Source organism: Eumetopias jubatus, unplaced genomic scaffold (assembly GCF_037043125.1).
Source record: "Eumetopias jubatus isolate StellerSeaLion01/CBP00866 unplaced genomic scaffold, mEumJub1_p1.0 scaffold_1, whole genome shotgun sequence".
Classification (NCBI taxonomy): Eukaryota; Metazoa; Chordata; class Mammalia; order Carnivora; family Otariidae; genus Eumetopias; species Eumetopias jubatus.
In genome coordinates this window covers 108,448-133,090 of record NW_028274807.1, presented here as the reverse complement: position 1 = coordinate 133,090, position 24,643 = coordinate 108,448, and the positions used below count along the sequence as shown (strand labels likewise).

The 24,643-nt window shown below is 51.5% G+C and overlaps 2 protein-coding genes across 2 annotated transcripts in view; one reads left to right on the top strand and one right to left on the bottom strand.

Moving 5' to 3' along the window:
• Nucleotides 1–24,643, top strand: part of LOC148164944 (voltage-dependent N-type calcium channel subunit alpha-1B-like) — a 58,303-nt gene that overhangs the window by 27,986 nt on the left and 5,674 nt on the right. The window contains 6 exon segments of the mRNA XM_088018948.1: nucleotides 1,676–1,820; nucleotides 7,992–8,119; nucleotides 14,100–14,196; nucleotides 17,219–17,327; nucleotides 23,668–23,775; nucleotides 24,280–24,392. Coding sequence (XP_087875074.1) covers nucleotides 1,676–1,820; nucleotides 7,992–8,119; nucleotides 14,100–14,196; nucleotides 17,219–17,327; nucleotides 23,668–23,775; nucleotides 24,280–24,392 — 700 coding nt within the window.
• Nucleotides 6,053–6,669, bottom strand: LOC148164945 (ribonuclease P protein subunit p20-like). Its single transcript, XM_088027105.1, has one exon. The coding sequence runs from the start codon at nucleotides 6,644–6,646 to the stop codon at nucleotides 6,224–6,226; it is 423 nt and encodes a 140-aa protein (XP_087883231.1). The 5' UTR covers nucleotides 6,647–6,669; the 3' UTR covers nucleotides 6,053–6,223.

The window sequence follows — 24,643 nt, the reverse complement described above, 5'->3', positions numbered from 1 at the left end:
GCAGGCAGAGTAGCTTGTTTCTGGCTCAGGCGCCTCCCTGTGTGCTCAACAGGGCTGCATGTCAGCTTCTGTTCCGAGACGTGACACACTCTCTGTGGCCCATCCTGGCGTGGGGGCTGTGGGGAGGGGGTGAATGTGTCTCACTGCCTCCGTGTCCCCTTCGTTAAGGCAAGCCCAGCACATGACCCTAGGAGGGAAGAAAGGAGCGCTTCGCAGGGACTTGTGGAGGAGGGGTGCTGACATAAAACCCTTCCTGAGGTGCCCACACGCGTGTTTGTTCCTGCAGATGCACCAGGATGCTGTGAGGCCTGTGCTGGGAGATGCTCAGCGCGGTGAATCCCAGGCCGATGCATTCCAGGGCCCGTGGAGGTTCTTCTTTTTATGGAGGGAGATCAGACCGATCTGCTTAGCTAAGCTGCCTGGAGAGAGTTGTCTGACTCTTGTTTTTTAAATCAGATAGACAAGTATCCTTAGGCCTACACTTTCTCCAAATGACATCATTTCTCTGGACTTTAGCTATTACTTTCATTTCATCTCGTCATTAATTAACGTCCTGCCTCGTGCTGCAAGAGTTGAGGCAGGCCTATGAAACCAGCCTCAGTTTTAAGTCTTTGTGCTCAAAGATCTCTTTTCCTCCCTGGTCTCTGTGTCACGTGTGAGCACCAGTATCAGTCAGGCCTGGCATTGGACAGCTGCCCTGCAGGAAAAGCGCCCTACTCCTAGCCATTGTTAATGGGAAGTGGGCTCCACTTGTGCCGAGAGCTGGCCATGCAGGCACACCCAGTGTCGGGGGGGGGCCCAGGCCTCTGGTCTGCCTGCTAGTCTAGTGCACACCTGGCCCTCGTGCTGGCCACACACCCAGGGACAAAAGTCCATGAAAAAGGTCCTCCAGGGTGGCCACTCAGGCTGGTGGGGCTGTTCTTGGTGTGTTCAGGAAACAGCAGACGCTGGTGTGGCTGGAGTGGACTGAGCAGAGACCACGGGGAAAGAGCAGGCTGCGAGTTTCACAGAGCTGTGGGCAGTTGTGTGAATGTTGGCTTTTGCAGTTAGTGAGGGGTCATTGAGAGGAAAAGTGACCTGATCTCACCTGTGTGTAGTGGACCCACTTGGCTGTTGGGTGGGGCAGAGCAGGAAGATCCGTGAGGAAGCTATTGCAGCAGCTCAGGGGAGGTGGTTGTTGCTTAGCCCGGGGTGCTGAGAAGTGGTAAGAGTCTAGCTGGTTTTTGAAGGTAGATGAGCTGATGAAGCTGGTGAGAAGGAATGGAGGCAGGGATGCCTGCAGTATATTTGGCCTAAGAAACGGGATGGAGCCCCCATTTCTCGAATCAGGGAAGGCTGGGATGGCACATGCTGGGTGAGGGAGGCCAGGAAGGGCTGTGTTGGCTTCGAGGTGCCAGAGGTCCATGAAGGGGCGCTCACCATAGTGCTGACTTTTGGTGCAGTTCCTTGTTGTCAGTAACTAGTTCTTTCCGAGTTAATGATCAATTTGAAAACCTAATGCCAGAGGATTCTTTTTAAGAAGCAGGCATCTCTTACCTAGACCTTACATATGAGTGGGTTCTCTGTGGGAGGGAGCCCAGGGAGGGTATGCACTTGAGCCAGCTCTTCTGAGGTTTCTTCTCAGGCTGGCCTGGGCCTTCCTTTGTGGGTCTCATGGCTCTGCCCTTCTTCTCAGGGGTGCCACTGGGGAGGCCTGGCATGAGATCATGCTGTCTTGTCTCAACAACCAGGCCTGTGATGAGCACACCAATGCCAGTGAGTGTGGGAGCGACTTTGCCTACTTCTACTTCGTCTCCTTCATCTTCCTTTGCTCCTTTCTGGTAAGTCCTGGTCATTGTGCCCATGTGTCCACCTGTCTCAATCCATCCCAGGCCCCCCTTCCATCTCTCGCTGATCCCTGATACTGAATCATGTCACATTACAAGCGGATTCTGTGTTGATGGTCCTGTTTCCCCAGAGACGATGACCTCTAAAAGGACCCACTCTGTCATGAGCTCCTGTGGGCCTTGCCTTTCCTTCTCAGAAAGGGTTTTAAGTTTCCACGGGACAACTGTCCTTTAGTCTTTAGCCTCTGCCATGGTGATGAGTTACAAAGAAGCAGCACTCCAGCTGGTATGCCTGGGGCAGATGAGCCTCAGGAAACTGGTTGTTGGGGCGGTAAGTGGACTAGGTTCAAGTCAGCAGACACCTCTGGGAAACTTTGAGCAGGGGCATGACACAATCTGGTTGATACTTTAAAACCTTGCTCTGGCCTCTGGTCAGGAGAGGCTGAAGAGTGGTCAGGAGATGGTTGGAGGTGACAGTGCCTAGAGAAGGGTGAGGATGAAGGGGGTTGAGCTGCACTTTAAAGACAGAGCCAACATGACTGATGAGTAAGCACAGGCATGAGGGAAAAAGAGAAAGAAAGCCGCACCTGCCATTCGCTGGGGTGCTGGAGAAACAGGCGCTGGTTCACACCAGTGAGAATGTGACGAGGTGCAGCAGCTGTCGAAGACAGTCTGGTAGCTCCTCAGTAAACTGAAACTAGAATGGCAGTGTAATCCAGCAACTCCACTTCTGGGCGTATGCCAGAATTGAAGACAGGGACTTGAATAAATATTTGTACACATATGTTCATAGCAGCATTATTCACAATGGCCAGGAGGTAAAAGCAACCAAAGTGCCCACCAACAAGTGATTGGTACACACAATGTGACATGAACATACAAGGGACTATCATTCGGCCTTAACAAGAGAGGCAGTTCGGGCCCATGCTTCAATATGAATGAATCGTGAAGTCATTATGCCAAGTGAAATAAACCAGTGACAAAAGGAAAAATAACTGTATGGTTTCACCTATCTGAGGCCCTCGAGTGAAGTTCACAGGGACAGAGTAGGATGTAGGATGGCGGGTGCCAGGGACTGGGGGAGGGGTGGGAGTTAGGGTTTAATGGGGTCAGGGTTTCAGTTGGGGAGGATGGAAGAATTCTGGAGATGGACGGTGGGGATGATTGCACAGCAGTGTCCGTGTGCTTGATGCCGCTGCACCGTGCACCTAAAAGTGGTTAAATTGGTCAGCTTTTTGCTATGTATGTTTTACAACAATTTAGAAAATGGTATTAAAAAAGAATTAACATCAATCCTATCCAAACTCTTTTTATTTTTTTAGAGGGGGGAGGGAAAGAGGGAGAGAGAGAATCTCAAGCAGACTCCATGCTGATTGTGGAGCCCGACGTGGGACTCCATCTCACGACCCTGAGATCATGACCTGAGCTGAAATCAAGACTCGAACGCTTAACTGACTGAGCCAACCAAGTGCCCCCTATTTAGATTCTTTCAAAAAGTAGAAGAGCAAACACCTCCTAATACATCCTGTGATGCTGCCATTGTCCTAATACCAAAGGCAGGCAAAGATGCCACAAAAAAAGACAACTACAACCAATGTCCCTGATAAATATATAGTAAGAATCCTGAACAAGATACTAACAGACTAGTTCCAATAACACATTAAAAGGATTATACACCATGATCAAATGGGATTTATCCCAGGAATGCACGGATGCATTTTCAACATACAAAGATTAACCAATGTGATGAGGAAAAAACCCACATGATTATCTCATTGGTGCAGAAAAGCATTTGACAAAATTCAACACCCTTTCATGACAAAAACACTTAGCAAACTCGGAGTAGAAGGGAACGTCCTTAACATGATGAAGGACATTTATGAAAAACCTACAGTTAACATTATACTCAGTGGTGAAAGACTACAAACTTTTCCCCCAAACAGCAGGAATTAGACAAGGATGCCCACTTTTTTTAAATTATGTTAATCACCATACATTACATCATTAGTTTTTGATGTAGTGTTCCATGATTCACTGTTTGCATATAACACCCAGTGCTCCACGCAGAACGTGCCCTCTTTAATACCCATCACCAAGGATGCCCACTTTTTATCACTTCTCAACATCGTGCTGGAAGTCCTAGTTAGAGCAGTTAGGCAAGAAAAAGAATTAAAAAGCATCCAAATTGGAAAGGAAGAAGTAAAGATATCTCTATTTGCAGATGATACTATTCTATATGTAGAACATGCTGAAGAGCACACACACACACACACACACACACGCTACTAATACTAATGAATGAGTTAATCAAAGTGTCAGGGTACAAAATCAACACACAGTAAACAACCAGAAAAGGAAATTAAGGCAATAAATCTATTTCCAGTAGCACCCAAAAGGATAAAATACCTAGGAATAAATAAATACCCATGGAGATGAAAACCTGTACAGTGAAAACTGCAAAATATCGCTAAAATGAGTTAAGACCTAATTAAATGGAAAGACATGCATGTCCATGGATCAGAAGACTTAATATTGGTAAGGTGGTAATGTCCCCACAAAGTGAGCTCTAGATTCAGTGTGATCCCTGTCAGAGCTCCAGTGGCCTTTCTACAGGAATGGAAAAGCTGATCCTCAAATTCATATGGAATGGCAAGGAGCCCCAAATAACAAAAAATCTTGAAATTAAAGACCAAGTGAGAGAACTCACATTTCCCTATTTCAAAACTTACTATAAAGGTACCATGAGTAAAAACAATGTGGCTGAAGAGATACTTTTCCAAAGAAGACATACAGGTAACCAACAGGTACATGTAAAGGTGCTCAGCATCACTGATCATCAGGGAAATGCAAATCAAAATCCTGAGAGCCAAGATATGGAAACAACCTAAGTGCTCATCAACAGATGAATTAGATAAGGAAGATTTGGCGTGTGTGTACACACGCACACACGCCCACATTTTTCAGCAATGGGAAAGGAGGAAATCCTTCTGTCATTTGTGACAACACGGATGGATCTTGAGGGCATTATGCTAGGTGAAAAAGGCCAGACAGGGGAAGACGCGTACTACATGTATAACTTATATGTGGAATTTTTTTTAGAGGTCAAACCGTAGGAACAGAGAGTAAAAGAGTCGTTGCCAGGGACTAGAGAGTTGGGGAAATAGGGAGACGTTGGTAAAAGGGCACACACTTTCAGCTATAATATGAATAATGTCTGAGGTTGTAAAGTAAAACATGGTGACTATAGTTGATAATACTGTATTGTATAATTGAATTTTTCTGAGAGTAGAATGTAAGTGTTCTACCAAAAAAAATAGGTGATGGATGTGTTAATTAGATGGTAGGAATGATTTCACAATGTTTATGTATGTATATATACCACAATATGCACTTTAAGTCTCTTATAATTATGTCAGTTATATATATCTTAATAAGGATGATACCGGGGCAGTATGGTATTGGCATAAGGATAGACCAGTGGAGTGGGATGGAGATTCCAGAAATAAATCCAAATATCTGTGGACAGTTGATTTTTGACAAGGATGCCAAAGCTGTTCAGTATGGAAAGAATAGTTTCTTTAAGACATGGTGAAGAGACAACTGGATGTCCACATGCAAAAAAATAAAGATGGACCCCTACCTCAGCCCATATACAAAAAGGAACCCAGAATTGATGAAAGAGCTAACACTACAAAACTCTTAGAAGAAAGCATAGGGGGCAGAACTTCATGATCTCGGATTTGTCAGAGGATTCTTAGATTCAACACCAAAATCACAAGCAACAAAAGAAAAAAATAAATTAGACTACTCAAAATTAAACACTTTTGTGTGTCAAAGGGGATTATAAAAGATGTGAAAATACAATTTAAGGAATGGGAGAAAATACTAATCCACATATTTTATGAGGGGATAATATCCAAAATACATAAAGAACTCTTAGAACGGTACTGCAAAAGACAGCCATATAAAAAATGGGCAAAAAATCAGAATAGACATTTTAGCCAAGAAGATATACAAAGTGGCCAACAAGCACATGAAGACATTCATCACCTTTGGGCATTAAGGACACTCAAAACCACACACTTCCTTCACACTCACTAGGATGGCTATAATGATAATTTTTTTTTGGGGGGGTGGCTGCATACTAACACAACTTGGTAGTTTTTATTGTCTAGGACAATGGTCACAGACCACAAAGACTCGGGAAGACCCAATGCTTGGGCCCAACAAGAGACAATACTCTCCCTCGCAGTTCAGAGTCCTCTGGGCTGTAAGGGGACAGGCTTTTTCTTACGTGGCTCTGGTAGAAGGTCCATGACTGTACTCAGTACAAGAAGAGCCACAGCTGAGCCTACTTATGTGGGGGTGGGTGGATAAGGTGGCCATCCTCATTTCCATTACTCGGGTGCAACCCTGAAGACCCGGATGTGGATGGCCGAGTTGTTGCGGATGCGGGTCAGCGGCTCTCGTGTATCAGTCTCTGGTTCCAGCTCATCGACAAGCTCCACGGTGGAGGGATTGGCAGCCACCTGCAAGGACCCGAAGCTGCCTGCCTGAAGCTGTAGGGCAATGCTGATGGCACGGTTGATGGCCAGGCCCAAGCCATGAATGCAGATCTCACTGCATGAATTCTGACCCCGAGCCCCTCCGTCCAGAAGCTTTTGGCAGCGGGCCAACTGGGCCTTAAAGTCAGTCTTCATGTTGACATAAATGTCATTGGTCCTCCAGGGCAGGCGGTGGGGGAGCCGCTTCCGAAGGGTATACTCCACCGGGTCCAGCTCAGCCTCGACGGCCCCGCGGGGCTCTCGGTTTTCCGCCATGCTGTGTGCCACTCTCCAGTCCACAGTCCCCTTCCCGAGCACGTGGCCCGCTCCGGGCCAAGCCACTCAAGTGCTGCGCCCACCCGCTCGGACGGAGCGCGCGGCGCCGGACACGCAGGACCGAGGAAGAGAAGAAAAGCCGCGCGCCGGAGGATTGCGAGTCTGTGGCCGCCCTTACGGCTCAGGGATCCTGAAAGATAATAATTTTTTAATGGAAAATAACCAGCTTTGGCAAGGACATGGAGAAATAGGAACTCTTGCACATTGTGATAGGAATGTAAAATGTAGCAACTTTTGTGGAAAACAGTTCAGCCCAAAGGTGTAAACAACTCAAATATCCATCAATGGATGAATAAACAAACTTGTATATACCTACCATGGAATATTATTCAGCCTTAAAAAGCAATGAAGTTCTGACCCAAATGAATGGCTGAGCCTCAAAAAATCACGCTAAGTGAAAGAAGTCAGGCACAAAAGGCCCTATATGGTTCTGTATTGTAGGATTCCTTTTATGTGAAGTACCCCAAATAGACAAGCCAATAGATGCAGAACAGAGATTGCTAGGGAACGGGAGAAAGGGGAAATAAGTGAGTGACTGCTTACTGTAGGAGGCATTTTCTGGGGTGATAAAGAATTTTTGAGGGGCACCTGAGTGGCTCAGTCATCAAGCGTCTGCCTTCGGCTCAGGTCACGATCCCAGGGTCCTGGGATCGAGTCCCGCATCGGGCTCCCTGCTCCACGGGAAGCCTGCTTCTCCCTCTCCCACTCCCCCCCCCTGCTTGTGTTCCCTCTCTCGCTGTGTCTCTCTCTGTCAAATAAATAAATAAAATCTTTAAAAAAAAAAAAGAATTTTTGAAACTAGAGAGGTGGTTGCATAATATTGTGAATACACTGAAGCCACCGAGTTGTACTCTTCAAAATGATTAAATGTATGTTATGTGAATTTCAACTCAATTAAACAAAAAAGAAGCTGAGCTTTTGGCCTCTGGAGTCCAAACTACTAACTCCAAAGTCACTGTTTTCCTTGAAGGCTGGCTAGGTGGGGAAGAGGGTGGTGATGGGAGGTGGGGCGGGAGGGGTGCCAACATGAATTAGGGTAGGGCAGCAGCAGGGAGTGGGAGGGACCTGGGTTAGTTTGCGGGACCAGAACCCCGGGGTAGGAGGCTGGCTGCTGCGGGGGCTGGTGGTGGTGGTGGTGGTGCAGGGGAGGCCCAGAGGCTGGGGGGAGCAGGGCTGGATGGGCTCTGGCTGAGTCAGAGTGGCCTCCGCTGCCACGATGGTTTCGCACAGACTTTGGCTGGGCTGAGGTCTCTCTACGTCACCCCTTCTCCTTCCTGTCCTGCAGATGTTGAGCCCCTTTGTGGCCGTGATCATGGACAATTTTGAGTACCTTACACGGGACTCTTCCATCCTAGGGCCTCACCACCTGGATGAGTTCATCCGGGTCTGGGCTGAGTACGACCCGGCCGCGTGGTGAGTGGCCCCCGTGTTCCGTGGTCCTCAGGGTGGTCCGTGCCACGGATCTCGGGACAGGGCTGGGTGGCTTCAGACCTGTGTCATGTGGCACAGGTTTTGTCAAACCCCTTCAGGTTTTGGCGGGGTCCGTAGAGGGTGGTGCCAGGTCCCCTTCTAGGTGGCACACTCCTTCTCATGCCCACAGTGCTCTTACACAGCTCCCTGGGCAGAGAAATGCTCTGTGAGACCCTTAGTCCAGGCTTAGGAGGTTCCAAGGGGTCTGTGAGGCTCAAGTCTCTTGCCAAATGGGAGTGTACTGTCTCCTCACAGGTCTGTCACATGAGGGGCGTGGAGGGCTCAAGGGAGAGGGTGTGGACACAGCAGGAGGGCCTTCCCTTGGGGCCTCACCATCCTCATGAAGCTTGGAGGCCTTCATGGCAGAAATGACATTCTTCCCGCCAATGGGCTCAGGCCTCTCCCTCTCTGCCATCTCCTGGGAACAGGAGCCAACATGCACCTGTGTCCCCAGCCCAGGCTGCAAATAGCGGGCGCTTGGTGAACTTTCACTGAAATTAAAGGAGCTACCAGGAAGGGTCTAGTATGTTGAAGACCCTTTGGTCATGGTGGGAAAGGGTTACTGTGTTGCATTAAGTGAGGGGTAGTTTGTTTCCAGACAGAGCAAGTATGTCATGAGGGGACTGGCTTGCATTAGAAGGGTGTTCCGTGATCCATGGGAGAGTCCTGCACACCCAGGACACATACTCTTATCCTCGGGGCTAGCAAAGCAGCATGGACTCACCATCTGCCCATTTGTTCCTTCATCACTCGCTTCTTCATTTGCTTATTCATTTATTCATTCTCTCAAGCGGATACTTGAGTAGTTATTCAGGGCATGCTCTCTGCAAGGCCAACACAGGACATGGAAGGGCCAAGACACCTGGCTGCTGGGGAAGGCACAGGCCGGCTCATCGCCTCACTCATGGTGAGCGCTCAGCAGACATGAATGTGAATGAACCAAGTGCATCAGTAAACGGATGGGCATCCGTCCCTTCCCACGCTCGAAGGGAATGAGAAGACTGTGAAGATGGAGTGTCTCCACTTCCCACCTCCTCTCTCCGAGGCTCCCAGCCTGCCCGTGTCCCCCTCGCACAGCTCTGTGTTTGGTCACCCCTTGCGTGGTAGAGGCCTGGAGGAGATGGTCAGTGTCGTCGTGGGGAGGACCCTACTGCCCACAGTTTTTCCCTAAATTGGAGCTCAGCAAGGGGATTGCTCCAGAGCTCTCTGACCCTCAAGCCCCTGGGAGCTTGGCTGGGCTCCCCCACCCTCCTCTCATCCAGCCTTCCCGGAGCCCCTACCCCATCATGTGAGGATCCAGAAGATGCTGTATGAGACCCTTCCCAGGCTGGGCAAGTCCTGAAACCACTGGTAGCACCAGCAACCCTAGGGCATTTCCATTCCTGTAGTGTCTCCGGGTGTTTTCCATTGTAGTGAAAACTGAATAATTTTCACGCAGTGCAGAACAAGCATGGATTTATTTATGTTTCATGGTGTAGGTGACCGTTTTTGTGGCCTCGGAGAGTCCTGTCATTTTGCTGATGCGTCAGCACATCGGCCCTGCAGTGCCCAGTGTCATTCTGGCTCAGGGGTAGGTGTGGGTTCTCTGGTCAGGAGGGCCCAGTCAGGTCAGAGAGCAGGAGAGACTCCAAGTGAGGCAGGCTTGAGGCTCATTCTAGGAGGGTCATCTGCACTGTGGTCTCAAGAGATGCTGCTGTTTCTGGGCACATTGTTTCCAGTATATGTGCTGCCAAAGGGAGGACCGGGCACGTTGTTTCTAAAGGGTGTGTTGCAGGGAAGCAGAGATGCTGTATGGGCAGTATGTTCATAGGTGCACGACAAAGGCAAGTCAGTGCAGGCCTGTGAGAGGGGAGGACTTCCCCCCAATCTTTATGAACTGTAGACCCAGGGCTTCCCCTAGTCCAGCCACAGGTGGAGCAGAATTTGGACATACAGGGAATGGACTTGGGCCAGACTGTGGTTTTGTGATGGTGCACAGGGGGCTCAGACTGTTTCCCAAATCCAGAGTTCTGAAAATGGGGCCTCTGGAAGTCAGGGGCCATTGGGAGTGGGGTAAAGAAAGTGCTGTGGAAGAGTAGACAGCAAATATAAGCGTCACCCCAGAGGTGGCATCTGTGAAATAGCACCCAAGACCATGGTCCAAAAGTAGCATAAATGTGACCCGCAACTAACACTCAGACTTGCTGCTCCCAAGTGGGCTGGGCTGAAAACATAGCCTGCCTCCAGATGGCAGGGGATAGGGGAAGGCCCAGCAGAGGCAGCTGAGGAGACTGAGTCCTGGGCACAGGACCGAGGGTGCTTTGAGCCCTTCCTAGCCTCCGTGGCAGATGTAGGGATGTGGTCCGCTTTATATCCCAGGTGGCCACTCTGCTGTCTCCTCGTTCTTGGAGAGACTTAAAGAACAACAAAACTTTGTGAAATTTCCCAAGCTTTCATATGTGTGTATGGCTCTGTGGGTGTGTGCACAAGTGTACACACGTGTGCGTGTTGCATATGTGCACGGGTGTGTTTGTGTGCACATGTGGCATGCGTACATGCACGTGTGCAGCAGACATACATGTGTGCATGTGCGCACACGCACATGGTTTGTGTGTACACGTACGAGTGTGCACACGTGATTGTGCAAATGTGTGAGTGCGGTGCGTGTGTGCACGCGTGTGTGCATGGGTGTACATGCACATGGTTTGTGTGTACATGTATGAGCGTGCACGCGTACGAGCGTGCACGCGTGTGTGCAAATGTGAGTGCAGTGCATATGTGCACGTGTGTGTGCTTGTGTGCACGTGTGTGAACATGCAGCAGACATACATGTGTACACGTGCGCACACGCACATGGTTTGTATATATGCGTATGCGCGTGCACACGTGATTGTGTGCAGATATGTGCAGTGCATGTGTGCACGTGTGTGTGAATGCACGTGTGCATGGGTATACACGGGCGTGCATGCTTGTGTGTGCACATGTGTGTGAGTGCAGGTGTGCATGGGTATGCATGTGCACATGTGCGTGCACACATGCCTGCTGTGGGGAGATGAAGAAGGCGTGGGGTTGTTGCTTTATGGTGCCGCCTTCTCCCATCTTCCCCGTTGCCTCACTTGGTGAAGGGTAGAGAGTCGAGAGGAGAATCACAATCACACCTGTAAGCGATCTGTCTACTCATCTTTGTGTTCATCCATCTGTGCATTCAACATTCCTGAGCATCCGCCGTGTGCTGGGGACCAGGGGTGTGTAGGTGAAGCAAGCACGTGCTCTCGGGATGCTGAGTCCAACGGGACTGTGGGAGAACAGAGGAGCCATAGTGTGAGCCCGGGGTGTTCGAGGAGGGAGAAACCCCATCTGGCCGGTGAGTCAGAGGAGGTGGCATTTGAGCCAAACTGAAGAGGGCAGGATGGATTGAGCTCTAGAGAAGAGGTTGGGGCCGGGGCTGAAGGGAAGGGGGTGTGATTGTGTCTGATGGAGAAGAGAACGCATTGCAAAGGGGCTGGAAGGGCGGCTGGGACAGGTTGAGAAGGTCTTGAAATTTGGGATAAACAAGGAGCTTTGACTTTGCTTTACAGACAGCGAGGACAGTTTTTTGCATTGCAGTGACAGTATGGTGCCCCCACTTTCCATCTGGTGCCGTGTGAGGGATTCGATGGTGGAAGAGAGAAGATGAGCCAGAGAACAGGCTGTGAATTGGGTTGGGTGATTATTGGGGCTGGGGGCTTCACCATGCTTCCAGACCCTTCGTCATGATCCTTTAGGTCCAGTGAGGTAGCAAGCACCTTGGGTGAGGCCAAAGTGGGGCTTCCTCTTTCTTCCCTCTTTTGCAGAAATGACTTGGAGCTGACTGGACAGGAAAGAGAAACGTCGGTGTGGGCCAGGGTGCCCACCCTGGGACTAGGGGGTCCTTAGCCGGGCCAGCAGACTCCAGGAGATGCAGGAGGTAGAGACGGTCAGGAGAGCCAGGCGTGGGGTCTCCAGAACTCAGGGAGCGAGAGCAGGGGCTGCCAGAGAGGGTGGGCGAACAAGACCCCGGGGGGAGGCGGACCAGTGGTTGCAGTGCGTGCACAGTGGGGGCTTGCGACAGGGGCCAGCACTGGTTCTGTATGGTGTGCCTCCTGCCCACGTCAGGCTCTGGAAATGGTCTTGGGATTGCCCTGCCTCCCGGGGCTTTCTGAGCCCCAGGATTCCCTGCAGGGAGCTGCCTGTCCAGCCGCCCGGCTCCTCTTCCTGTCGCAGGCTGGGTGGGCGGGCGGGACGGGCTCATCGTGCCTTGGTTGCCATAACCTGTGACATTTCCTTTCCACTTGCCGGGTTCATTGTAAGGATACGTACAGTTTGTTGCGTTGTATTGCGCCACCCGTCGGCTTAGGGAAGAACTGCCCTCGTAGGTTGGCCTACAAGGTTTGCAACTCAGAGCCTCCATGGGACATACCCTTCCCTGCCCGAAATGCAAACACAGCGCACACTCCCTGCCTGGTTTGGGAATGACGACACCTCAGCTCTCTTTCCTCCTGCCCTGCCCCGCCCCGCACTCCAACCTCCTGGACGCTCTGGTGCCCCATCTGATCTCCCGACCCCTCCCGCTGGCTGGGGAGAGGCAGCCTTCTGAGGCGGTGCACACGAAGCTTGCTGGCTGGGCCTGGAGGGCAGGGGTCGGCTGCTGGGTGGGAGCTGGGGGCCAGGCCCTGCCTGTGCCCGAGGAAGCAGCTGTCTTTCCCGGCTTTGCCTCCAGGCTCTGCAGGGTGGGCTAATGGTCAGACAGGCTGGAGGCCAAGGGCCCCAGAGGAGGAGCGCATGGGCACAAGCAGGCCAGGAGGAGCGGCCCCTCCCAGTCTGAAGAGCCTGACAACCGAGGGGCTTCTGGTCCCCGAGGGAGGCGAGGACAGAGGCAGTGGAGGCCCAAAGACGGGCCCTCCTGCTTCACCTCTGGATCGATCCACTCAGCCAAGGCTGGGAACCCTGGGAGGAGGGCCAGGCCCTGGGGCAGCTGTGCCTGCCAGGAAAAAGCTGTCCCCTTTCTCTCCTGGGTGGCCTGAACCCGACCTCGTCTCTAGGACCCCAAGCAGGTCCCATAGGCAGGTGTCCCCAGGGGTGGAGGTGAGGCTGCAGGCCTGGTGGCCTGTCTACCTTGGAAGACAGTCATCGGCCCCCAGACACCTCCCTGGATCTGCAGCCTTGTCCCGTGTGTTGGGGCCAGCCCTGCCCCTGGTGTGGACAGGAGGGTGCAAGAGTGGCTCCAAGCCACACCCCACCCCAGCTGCCCACCACGCCCCTGCCCCCTCCACCCCCCCCCCCATCTCCCATTTCCTGCCCAGCCCTGACTCCCAGCAGCGGCCCCGCCCTGGGCGGCCTAGGGTGTCTCTGGGCTTGGAGCAGGACTCACCGGTCAAGTTTGTCTCTAGAGCCTCGGGGATCCCCCAGCTCTAGTTTTCTGGCTTGTTGTAGAGTTTTCTCCACTTCTTTAGCCTCTAGGCTAACTTGGAAGCAAATTGAGCGTGACGGAAAGCTATGTTTCTGCCATGGTTCTCAGGCCGGCCTCATCAGTCACGTAATTCTGTCTGCCGGCTCTCCCGGCATGGTGAAGCAGCTCTTCTGATTTGGCATTATCTGTGGTTTCTAAAAGTGTAAAATCAGAAGTTGACAACCCAAAGCCGCCCCGATGCAGCCCTTCCTCATCCCTCCATGTTCATTAGCTCAGATGTCACCCCTGCCCGCTGCCCTGCGTGGGGCTGGAGTGTGGAGGTGAGGCTGGGAGGGGCAAGGAGGGGTCGGGTCAAGCAGAGAAGTCCCTCATTTTACGTATTTTGACTTTTGGCGTGTAATCGGACGCTGGTTAACTGGATCTGTTTTCTTGTCTGCTTCCTCCCCCCACCCCCTCCCGCCGCACCCCTTCCTGTGGACCCCACCCTGCCTCTGCCTCCCTGGGCCGGGTCTCCAGTGGGCGCATCAGTTACAATGACATGTTTGAGATGCTGAAACACATGTCCCCACCCCTGGGGCTGGGGGAGAAATGCCGTGCCCGAGTTGCATACAAGGTAGACCCCGACCCTGCACCCCGAGGCTGGCTGTGCTGGGGCTGGTCTCCCGTCTCCTCTCGGGGCTTGTCCATCTGTCTGTCTGCCGCTCTGCTGTCTCACTGTTTCTTCCTTTTCTCTGCTCCAGCCATGTCCTCTACCTTCCCAGACAGAGGGACACAGATACCATGATGGTGTCTGCACCTGCCCCTTGTGCCCGCAGGTCTGCCCCCTCTGAGAGCCCCTGAGAAGCTCAGGAAGACGGAGCCAGAGCCCTCCACCTGCCTTTTTTCCTTTCCTTCTCTTTCCCAGAAATGAGGGGACAGACCACCTTTCAGACAGAAGCTGTTTTTGTTCCGGGCTCAGGACCGCACTCAGCTTCTCTGTCCCATAAGCACCTGATGAGGGTGGAGGTATCCAGCCCTTTGGGTCTGAACCTGGGGTAATAGGGGCCTGCAGGGCCTCTGGCACTTCTGAGGAACCCCCACTCAGCTCCGCACATGCAGAACTTCCCCAGGTCTGGGCTCCTGTCAGCCTGGGGAGGCAGCATCCCCAGGGCTTTGTAAGTTCCACAGCGGGAAGGAGGCGCTGTGGCATTAAGAAGGAAAGGATGCCAGGGAGAGGCGTTCTGCTGTCATTCCTGGGGCTTCAGAGACTGCTGCAGGGTAAGGACAGGTAGTCCCACGCCCCCTCCCTCCATCGCTGAGGAGCCCAGGAGGCTGAGCGGCAAGGAGGTGGTAAACTGAAGGACATCTCCAGGCCTCCCTCCTTGGGGGGTGGGCAGGTCACATGGCCCAGCCCCAAGCCTGCTCCCACCTGCCCCATGTGCCCTTTGGTGTGTAGGCACCTCCCATCCCTCCAGCCCCACCCCCCACCCGTCGCCCCGCACCGAGAGCCCTGCTGCAGCTCCCATTGCTCCCAGAAAACAGAGCCAGCCCGAGTCGTGCGGCTCCACCAGCGTGTGTCTGGAGCCTCTCTGCCACCGCCCTCTCTCTGAGCGAGCTTCCCAGCAGAGCTTTCCTCTCTCTGGTTCTGTCCGTGCTGTCTGTCTCTGTGCTCTCAATCTGGGCCTCCCTCTGTCACCTGGCTCAGCACAGCCTTTGGAAGCTAAGTGGCTCCTTCAGGCCATCGGCAGATGCCTCTGCTGTCCTCCTCAGCCCTCCCCTGCCTGGCATGCATGTTGCGCCTGCCTGAGGCCTGCATGCAAGACTGTAGCTTTGTTCCCAAGGAGGAGAGTTCTGTCCACACTGATACCTGGGGCCAGGCTGGGCATGCAGGGCTCTGATGGGCTAGCCTTTAGGGCCCCTCCCCAGCTGTGCTGGCCAGTTCCAAGGTTCTGGTCATGAATAGACCAGGGGAGGCGTCAGGGTGGGTAGGAATGGATGGGCTTGGGGAGCTGGGGAGGGTCCAGGAGATGCTCAGGGTGCTATGACCAGGAGGTCCTAGGCCCAGGGCAGAGATGCCTGTCTGTTTACCCTGGCCTTGTCCTTCTGCCACTTCCAGAGATCCCTGCCCTTCTAGGGCCTGGACAGGCAGAGGAGAGCCTCTGGTGAAGGTGCCCTGGACAGAGCTCTCTTCTTTTGGAAATCACCTGCTTGCTCCCCCTTCAGGCTGGGACCGGACTCCCTGACTTCCCTAGAGAGGAATCCCTCTGCCTCTCCTCCTGCCATCGGTGCTGGTCTACAGGGACCCTGTGCTCTGGAAAGCCGATTTTCCTGGTGTGCATCACAAAGGTGATGTGTGAGGTCCTGGGACCACGATTCGATGTGCCAGGTGGGGCTTTGCCAGCATTCAGGGGGGCAGAGTCTGGGCTCGTGTCTCTAGCCACCCAGTCTCTACTAGGCCGAGGATTGGATCTAGGGCCCAGACACTGGGGGCAGGGCTGGGGGCCGGGCTGGGGGCCGGGCTGGGGGCCCCCCCGAGAGGGGAAGAGAGGCTGCTCTGTCATGGGATGTGGGCTTGGCAGAGGACAGGCACAACCCGGGGAGGGGCCCTGTGCCCACTTCTCTAGCTCTGTCTTATGGTAGACGACAAGAGAGCGGTGAGAGAAGACAGGTGGGTCACGGTGCCCCTAGGGCTCTGCCTGGTCAGCTAGGTGACCTCCCAGGCTGAGACCGTGCCAGACACACCAAGGGTACTTTTCTTCCTGGACACCACCTAAGTTCTCAGAGCCTCAGGCTCTGGGCAGCTGCTGGCTATACCCGGAGGTCTGTGGTACAGACACACATCTGTCTCCTGCTCTTCTGTCCTTGAAAAATGAGGAGAGAAAGGGGCTGTTCACCTGATGCGGAAACAGGGAGCAAAGCAGCAGGGCACTGCTCCCAGTCTGGTCCGAAGTACTTTTACTCCTGTGCAATGGCCCTGAGCCTCTCCCTACCAGCCTCCACGCTGGCCCTGTGCAGTACCATCTGTTCTGGGTCCTTCTGACTGGAAGGTGCTGGCTGCCTCTTCCAGGCCCCCTGGCTGGGTGGTGAGAGGCAGAAGCCTTCCTGGGGTGAAGGGATGCCTCACTGGGAGTGGGAGCTCAGAGCTGTGCTCTTGGCTAAGCCGCCCCTTGTCCAGTGCTCCAGGCTGCCGGTGGAGGAGATGACGTTGGGCAGAGCTGTAAGGACAGGGGTCTTCCCTCCTGTCTGTGGGCCATCCCAGGGTGCCTCGCCTCTGTTCTGCAGCCCAGATCCCTCCCTCTTCAGCCCAGGCCCCATGCCCCTTATTCCAGCCTTGGGCAGGGGTCCTTCTGGCTAAGCATGTGCCTGTTCTTTCAGAGGGATCCAGGCTTCTGGCTTGGTGCTATGCTACAGTCTTTACCTGGACTTTATTTTTCAGCAGCTAGGAGAAGGAGGGACTGCTCCAATGGGGGGGGGGCGGTGGTCCAAGGGTGAGTACGAATGCTGGCAAAACTCCCAGCCACCCAACTTTGCCTGGGCGCCTGCAGAAGCCACCCCCAGGAGGTGAAGCCCAGCCTCTAGGGGCCTCCAGCCCCTTGTAGTCCTGTGGTGGAGGGACCCTGGTAGGCCTGGCCCTGACCTGCTCCCCTTGTCTCTAGCTCCTGGTTCGCATGAACATGCCCATCTCCAATGAGGACATGACCGTCCACTTCACGTCCACGCTGATGGCCCTCATTCGGACTGCACTGGAGATCGAGCTGGCTCCAGGTGAGCAAGGCAGCATCTGGGGAGGGCACCAAGCCAGGACCGGGCGGTCTCACTCCAGAGCCACCCCAGGTGGATGTGCAGGGAAGGGGGGTGAGGAGGCTTGTCTGGAGGTGACCAAGGACAGCTGCTCATGGCGCCTCTGTTGGGCACTGACCTCATCCCCTGATAACCGCCCTGCCTTTGAGCCTTGTAATGATCCCATTTTCATGTGCGGGAGCTGAGGTGCAGGTTAAATGACCTGTCCAGGTTACCCAGAGCATGTGACGGCAGAGCATAGGTTCACATGAGGTAGCACCCTTCCAGGGTGCAGCGTCTGTGTGCCTTCTGTCCACTCCCCGTAGTGGCCCCGGGCCCTGTCAGGTCCTCTCCTGAGCTGACTGATAGGACTGCATAGCCTGTGCCAAATCTAGGAGAGAATAAACCTCCAGTGTATCCTTTCCACCTTCACCCTCCTGTGAAAATTAGAAAAATTAGAGCCACCAGAGGGGATCTGCACTGTCTCTGCCCCCACACCACCCTCCTGGCCGCACTCGAGCCCTTGAGCTCAGCCATTTCGTTTGTAGCGGATGAGTCAAGGCCAGTCCCGTACCCTGCCCCCCTTGCCCTCTAGGTCCCGTTCTCATCATCTACCCACAGATGTCATGCCAGAAATTCTGCACCCTGCTTCTTGCCTGTCAGTTTTTCCTCCCTATTGGATTCTTTGTATCAACTTATAAACAAGCTATGATCTCTCCCGTCTTTAAAAGGTTTTCTTCTCCCTCCATTGGCTTCCCTATGTTTATTCTTCCCCTCCTCGCGAACAACTCCTCGAGAGACTGGTCTGTATTGTCTTCCTGGTCTCTCTTGTCCGGTCTGCAGGTGGGTTTCCACTGCAATGCTGCTGGAGCCACTCTTGCTGAGCTGTTCGGCGACCTCCGTGTGCTCGGTCCTCATTTTACCTAATCCACAGCTCAGCCTTTCCTTCGTGGTCGCGTCCGCCCGCGGCTCAGCCTTTCCTCCGTGGTCGCGTCCGCCCGCGGCTCGGCCCTTCCTCCGTGGCCGTGTCCGCCCGCGGCTCGGCCCTTCCTCCGTGGTCGCGCCCGCCCGCGGCTCAGCCCTTCCTCCGTGGTCGCGCCCGCCCAGGGCTCAGCCTTTCCTCCGTGGCCGCGTCCGCCCGCGGCTCAGCCCTTCCTCCGTGGTCGCGTCCGCCCGCGGCTCAGCCTTTCCTCCGTGGTCGCGTTTGCCCGCGGCTCAGCCCTTCCTCCGTGGCCGCGTCCGCCCGCGGCTCAGCCCTTCCTCCGTGGTCGCGTCCGCCCGCGGCTCAGCCTTTCCTCGGTGGTCGCGTCCGCCCGCGGCTCAGCCTTTCCTCGGTGGTCGCGTCCGCCCGCGGCTCAGCCTTTCCTCCGTGGCCGCGTCCGCCCGTGGCTCAGCCCTTCCTCCGTGGTCGCGCCCGCCCAGGGCTCAGCCTTTCCTCCGTGGCCGCGTCCGCCCGCGGCTCAGCCCTTCCTCCGTGGTCGTGTAGTTCTTCTTGAATCCCTTTGATGTTTCCTGTTCTGTTTTCTCATGTCTCCCACCCTCTGAATGTCACTGTGCCCCTCAGACTGTTCCCTTTGCCACGTTTGTCATTCCACCTATTTTCATGGCTCTAAATACTGGGAATTCCAACTTTGTGTTTTTAGTGCAGGCCTCCTCCTGAACTCCAGACCTGCATTCTGCATTCTCATGTGAATTTTTACTGTCTCCACTGGGAGGCCCAGGAAGCATTCCAGAGTTCACTTGGCCAAACTTGATCGCCGCGTGTTCCCCATGATCTTTCCCGTCTCCATCAGGGGAAACTCTGTTCTTCCAGTTAGTCACTCAAGGCAAAAACCTCTGGAGTCATTCTTACCTCCTCTTTCTTTCTTTCTTTTTTTTAAAATCCTTTTCCCAGTTTTGATCCATATATGATCTCCTGTCATATCTCTTGACTCCACCTTCATAATATACCAGAATATGATCACTTCTATGTCCTCTCCCACTGCTAGCTCCTGGTCCAAGCCCCTCTCTCGCGTCTTGACTCGATTCTTAGAGTAGCTTCAGACTGGTCTGCCTCTGTTCTTGTCTGCCTGCAACAGAACAGCTAGAATGATCATGTTAAAAACCAAAGCAATAAAATTAATAAACCTCTGGCTAGACCAATCAAGAAAAAGAGATAGAAATAACCAATATAAGGAATGAAAGAGAGAACACCACTACAGGTCCTGCTGCCATTAAATGGATAACAAGGAAATTTTATGAACAACTTTCTGTCAATAACTTCAACAACTTAAATGAAATGGAAAAATTCCTTGACACCAAATATCAAGCTCATTCAAGAATGGATAACCTGAGTGGGTTAAAAAAAGGAAGAGAGAATCTGAGTAGCACTATAGTTATTAAAGAAATTAAATTATAGTTAAAAGCCTTCCAACAAAGAAAATCCCCGGCCCAGTTAGCTCCATAGGTGAGGTCCACCAAACATTTAAGGGGGAGATAATACCAGCTCTATATAAACTCTTCCAGAAAATAGAGAAAAAGAGGACATTTCTCAACTTACCATATTGTGCTGACATTGCTCTTACACCAAGATGAGACAAAGACATTATAGGAAAAGAAAGTGACAGGTCAGTATCCCTCATGACTGTAGACACAAAAATATTCCACCCAGTTTTCTCAAACTGAGTCTGGCTGTATATATATCTATTTGCTTGATGACAAAAGTAGGGTTTATCCCAGGAATGCAAGTTGAGTTCAAGTATAAAAAATCAATCAATATAATTTAATATATCAAAGAAGTAGAACTATATGATCATCTCAATAGATGTAGAAAAAGCATTTCACAAGAATTCAGTATCCATGATTTTAAAAATTCTGCATAGAGTAGAAACTGAAGGAAGCCCCCTCCATCTGATCAAGGATATCTATGAAAAACCTTCAGCGAATGACACACTTAACAAAGAAAGACTAACCCCTTTTCCCCTAAGATCAAGAACAAAGGAAGGATGTCTGCTGTCACCATTCTTGTTCAACACCATACGTTAGGTCCTAGCCATTGTAATGAGTTAAGAAAAAGAAATAGGCATACCAATTGGAAAGGAAGAAATAAAACTGCCTGTATTCACAACTGACATGATTATCTATGGAGAAAATCTGAAAGACTCTAAGAAAAAGTGAATAAAATGGAGGCATCTACGGGCCAAGGAATGCCAAGGATGGCTGGGAGCCACCAACATCTAGAAACGGGCAAGGAAGAATTCTTCACTAGAACATTTGGAGGAGGCACGGTCATGCTGGACACCTTGATTTTGAGCTTCTGGCCTCCAGAACTGAGATAATAAATTTCTGTTGTTTTAAGCCATTAAAAAAAGTAACTAAAACCATCCCCAAGTATAGAGCAAGGTCACAGGATACAAGGTCAGTGTGCAAGAAGCAAATGTATTTCTATATATTAGCAATTAACAATTGAAATGGGAAAAAGTTCCATTAAAATCACACCAAAAACATGAAGTACTTCTTTGTTGTTGGATAACTCTAAAAAGTATATATGTGAGATCTCTATGTTGCAAATTTCAAAATATTGAAAGAAGCAAAGAAGATCTAAAAATTAAGCACTGCATCATCTTCATGCATTGGAAGATTCCATATTGTCATGATGTCAATTCTTCCCACATTCATCAATAGAATAAATGTTCACCCAATCAAAATCCCAACAGGTTTTTAGGTAGAAATGTACAAACAAATTCTAAAATGTATCTAGAAAAGCAAAAGAACTTGAATAACAAACAATTTTGAAAAGAGAACAAAGAAAACTTACTCTACCTGAATCAAAGACTTTCTATAAAGCACGTCAATTGAGGTGTATCGTGTTGGTGACAGGACAGAGACATGGGTCAGTGGAACACAATAGAGACTCATACTTACATTGCCAATGGATTTTTGATGAAGTTGTAAAGGCAATTAATGAAGAAAAGATAATTTTTTCAACAAATGGTACTTGAAAAATTTAGACAACTATCCAGAAAAGGGAAAAATCTTGACATTTAGTGTCTTAGTCGGCTAGGGCTGCCAATAACAAAGAACCACAACTGAGTGGCTTAAACACAGAAATTTATTTCTCACAGTCTGGAGGCTGAAAGTCCAAATCAAGGTGCCAGGAAGGTAAGTTTCGTTCCTGGGCCTGTTCTCTTGGTTTGTAGGGTGGTCACCTTCTCACTGTGTGCTCACATGGTCTTTCCCTGAGTGCATACAGAGAGTGAATGAATTTTCTGGTGTCTCTTCTCATAAGGACACTAACTCTCTGGGTCAGGGTCCCACCCTTCTGACCTCATTTCACCTCATTGCCTCCTTCTCGGCCTTATACAGTCACAATGAGGGTTCCGGCTTCAGCATGTGAACGGGGGCAGCACACAATTCAGTCCATAGCACATACCTTTTACCTCCTACAAAAATTAACTTGAAATTGATCATAGACATAAATGTAAAATGTAAAATTATAAAACCTCTAGAAGGAAACACAGGAGAGAGATTTTGGCAATTTTGAGTTTGGCAAAGATTTTTGAAGACACCAAAAGCATGAGCCATAAAAGAAAAATTGAACTTTATCAACATTAAAAACTTTTGCTCTTCAAAAAGACATTTAAGAAAATGAGAAGACAAAGCTAAAGCATTGGTGAAGATATTTTTGAACCATGTATCTGATATAGGATCAGTTTCCAGAATAGATAAAGGTCCATGACAACTCAGTAATAAGAAAATAAACAACCTAATAAAAATGGGTAAAGGATTCGAATAGACATGTCACCAAAAAATATATATGGAAGGCAAATAAACACCTATAAAGATGCTCAATATCATTAATCATTAGAGAAATCCAAAATGAAGTCTACGGCCATACCACCCTGAACGCGCCCGATCTCGTCTGATCTCGGAAGCTAAGCAGGGTCGGGCCTGGTTCGTACTTGGATGGGAGAAATCCAAAATGAAGCCATAGTAAGATAACACTACATGGTTATTAATACGACTAAAGTACTTTTCTAAATGACAATATTAAGTCCTGGTGAGAATGCATAATATGGAATTCTTGTGATCCTAGTTTGGCAGTTCCTTACCGTACGGCCCAGCCAGCCCACTCCCAAGTGGGAAGAAAAGAAAACATACATCTGCACAAAAACCTATATGCAAATGTTCACAGCTTTATTTCATAATCTCCTCAAAATGTAAGCAACTCAAATGCTCACAACTGGTGCATGGATAAACAAATTGGGGTCTATCCATACCACAAGGTAGTACTCCGCAATCAAAAGAGACAGGCTACTTATACACTCAACAACGTGGACTGAATCTCAAAGGCACCACGCTGAGTGGAGAAGTCCTACTCAAAAGCCAATACACCCGATGACGTTGTTTGTGTGGCATTCTGGAGAAGGCAAAACAGACCGAGACAGAAAACACACTAGGGATGGGACGGGGTGAGAGGAGGCCAAGGGGTCAGCTACAAAGGGAGCACAGAGGGACTTTGGCAGTGGGGCCATATACCATGACTCGATTGTGGGGTGGATGTGTGGCTTTATGGATTTACCAAAGTTCATAGAATGGGATAACTGAAAAGGGCAGATTTCGTTGTATGTACATTGTACCATAGTAAACCTGATGCTAAAAAAAGGTCAATCAGAGTATTTTATCCCTCTGCTTATCACGCTCTGCTGCTTCCTATCTCAACATCTGCTCCCTGCAGCCCGTCACCCCCACCCCCTGCTCAGTGAGCCTTGCCTTCCTGGCTGGTTGTGTGACACACCGAGGCCTTTGCACCCCCTGGTCCTTTTCTGCCTTCGGGGTCTTACACACACACCACCTTCTCATGAGACCTTTCCTGACTACCCTGTCCAAAATTTCAGCCCTCCTAATGTTTCTCATCCCTCCCTACTTAAGCTTTTTCTGCACCCAACACACTAGGTTTTGAACTTACTGCCACTTTATTGTTGGGTCAAGCCACATGGTGCCACAAAGGCGGCTCCTTTGCTTTTGTTCCATCACCTAGAACAGTCCCTGGCACGGGAGGGTGCTCTCTTGATAGTTTTGAATGGCTGGACGAACAGCTGGGCCGCCACCATATCCCTTCTCCACTCCCAGGGCCCACGCACACAGGCCTCTGTCTCTGCACGTGCCCATCAGGGACGCTCCGACAGCCGCCGTGGCCATGCTTCTCCCCGCTCTGCCCTTTCTCCTGGCACGGTCCTTGCCCCATTTCCCCTCACACCACACCTATCCCTGCCGGCTCCCCCAGGGGGCCCGTGAGACAGCTCCTAACATCTCTCTTCCCCTCCACACCCTTGTCCTGCCCCAGCCGGCACCAAGCAGCATCAGTGAGTTGCAGAGTTGAGAAAGGAGATTTCCTCTGTGTGGGCCAATCTGCCCCAGAAGACCCTGGATTTACTGGTGCCACCCCATAAACGTAAGTGAGGGCAAGAAATTCTCCTTGTTCACCCCCCTTTTGTGTCCCACCCAGAGGCAGAGCCAGGAGGCCTGGGCCAGGGTGACCTCATCAATAGTCTAGACTTAGTTTCCACCTGCAGGGAGAACGGTCTTACCAGTGGGTGCATAGGGACTGTGGGAAGGGATTCCCTCGGCTTTATTCTGTTGACCACAGTCACCCACGTTCCTGGTGGGGGTGTATACTTAAAAAAATCCAGAGAACATCAGGGAGACTCCTACAGTTAGAGATGAGGTGCTTAAAGATTAAACCCCACATCCACTTCACTGGGAGGAGATGGAGGGCCCTGTGGAGAGTCAGTACAGCTCCAGAGGACACGTGCTCAGTGCCCAAAGATGCCACTTCGGCCAAGCCCTGTGCCCTTCCCTGAGCATGTCCAGGAGTCCCTGTGGTGGAGGCTGTTCCCTTGCCCCCCCACCTCCCCTTCCTCCTCCACACCCCACCCTCTGTTTTCTCTCCCTCCAGCTGATGAGATGACCGTAGGAAAGGTGTACGCAGCTCTGATGATATTTGACTTCTACAAACAGAAAAAGACCCCCAGAGACCAGATTCACCAGGCCACGGGAGGCCTGTCCCAGGTACCGAGTTCCAGGATTTCCAAGAAGTAAACCTCAGACTCTGGCACCCGTCAGTTGTTTTGACGGCAGAGGAAACCCACGTCCTCCCTGGGGATTGCACGGCGGGAAAAGGAAGATGAGAGGTTCCTACGGTAGCCTCACTCTCCGGCCCCAAAGTCAGAAACCCCCTACAGCCTGCGTGCTTTCCAACGGCTGGTCTCCTGCTGGTACTGGGGGCCCCCTGACATGGAGACCTAGTGTTCAGGAGCAGT

Excerpts from the sequence above, each read along its gene's own strand:
- LOC148164945 (XM_088027105.1), bottom strand. The coding sequence starts at position 6,646 with ATGGCGGAAAACCGAGAGCCCCGCGGGGCCGTCGAGGCTGAGCTGGAC.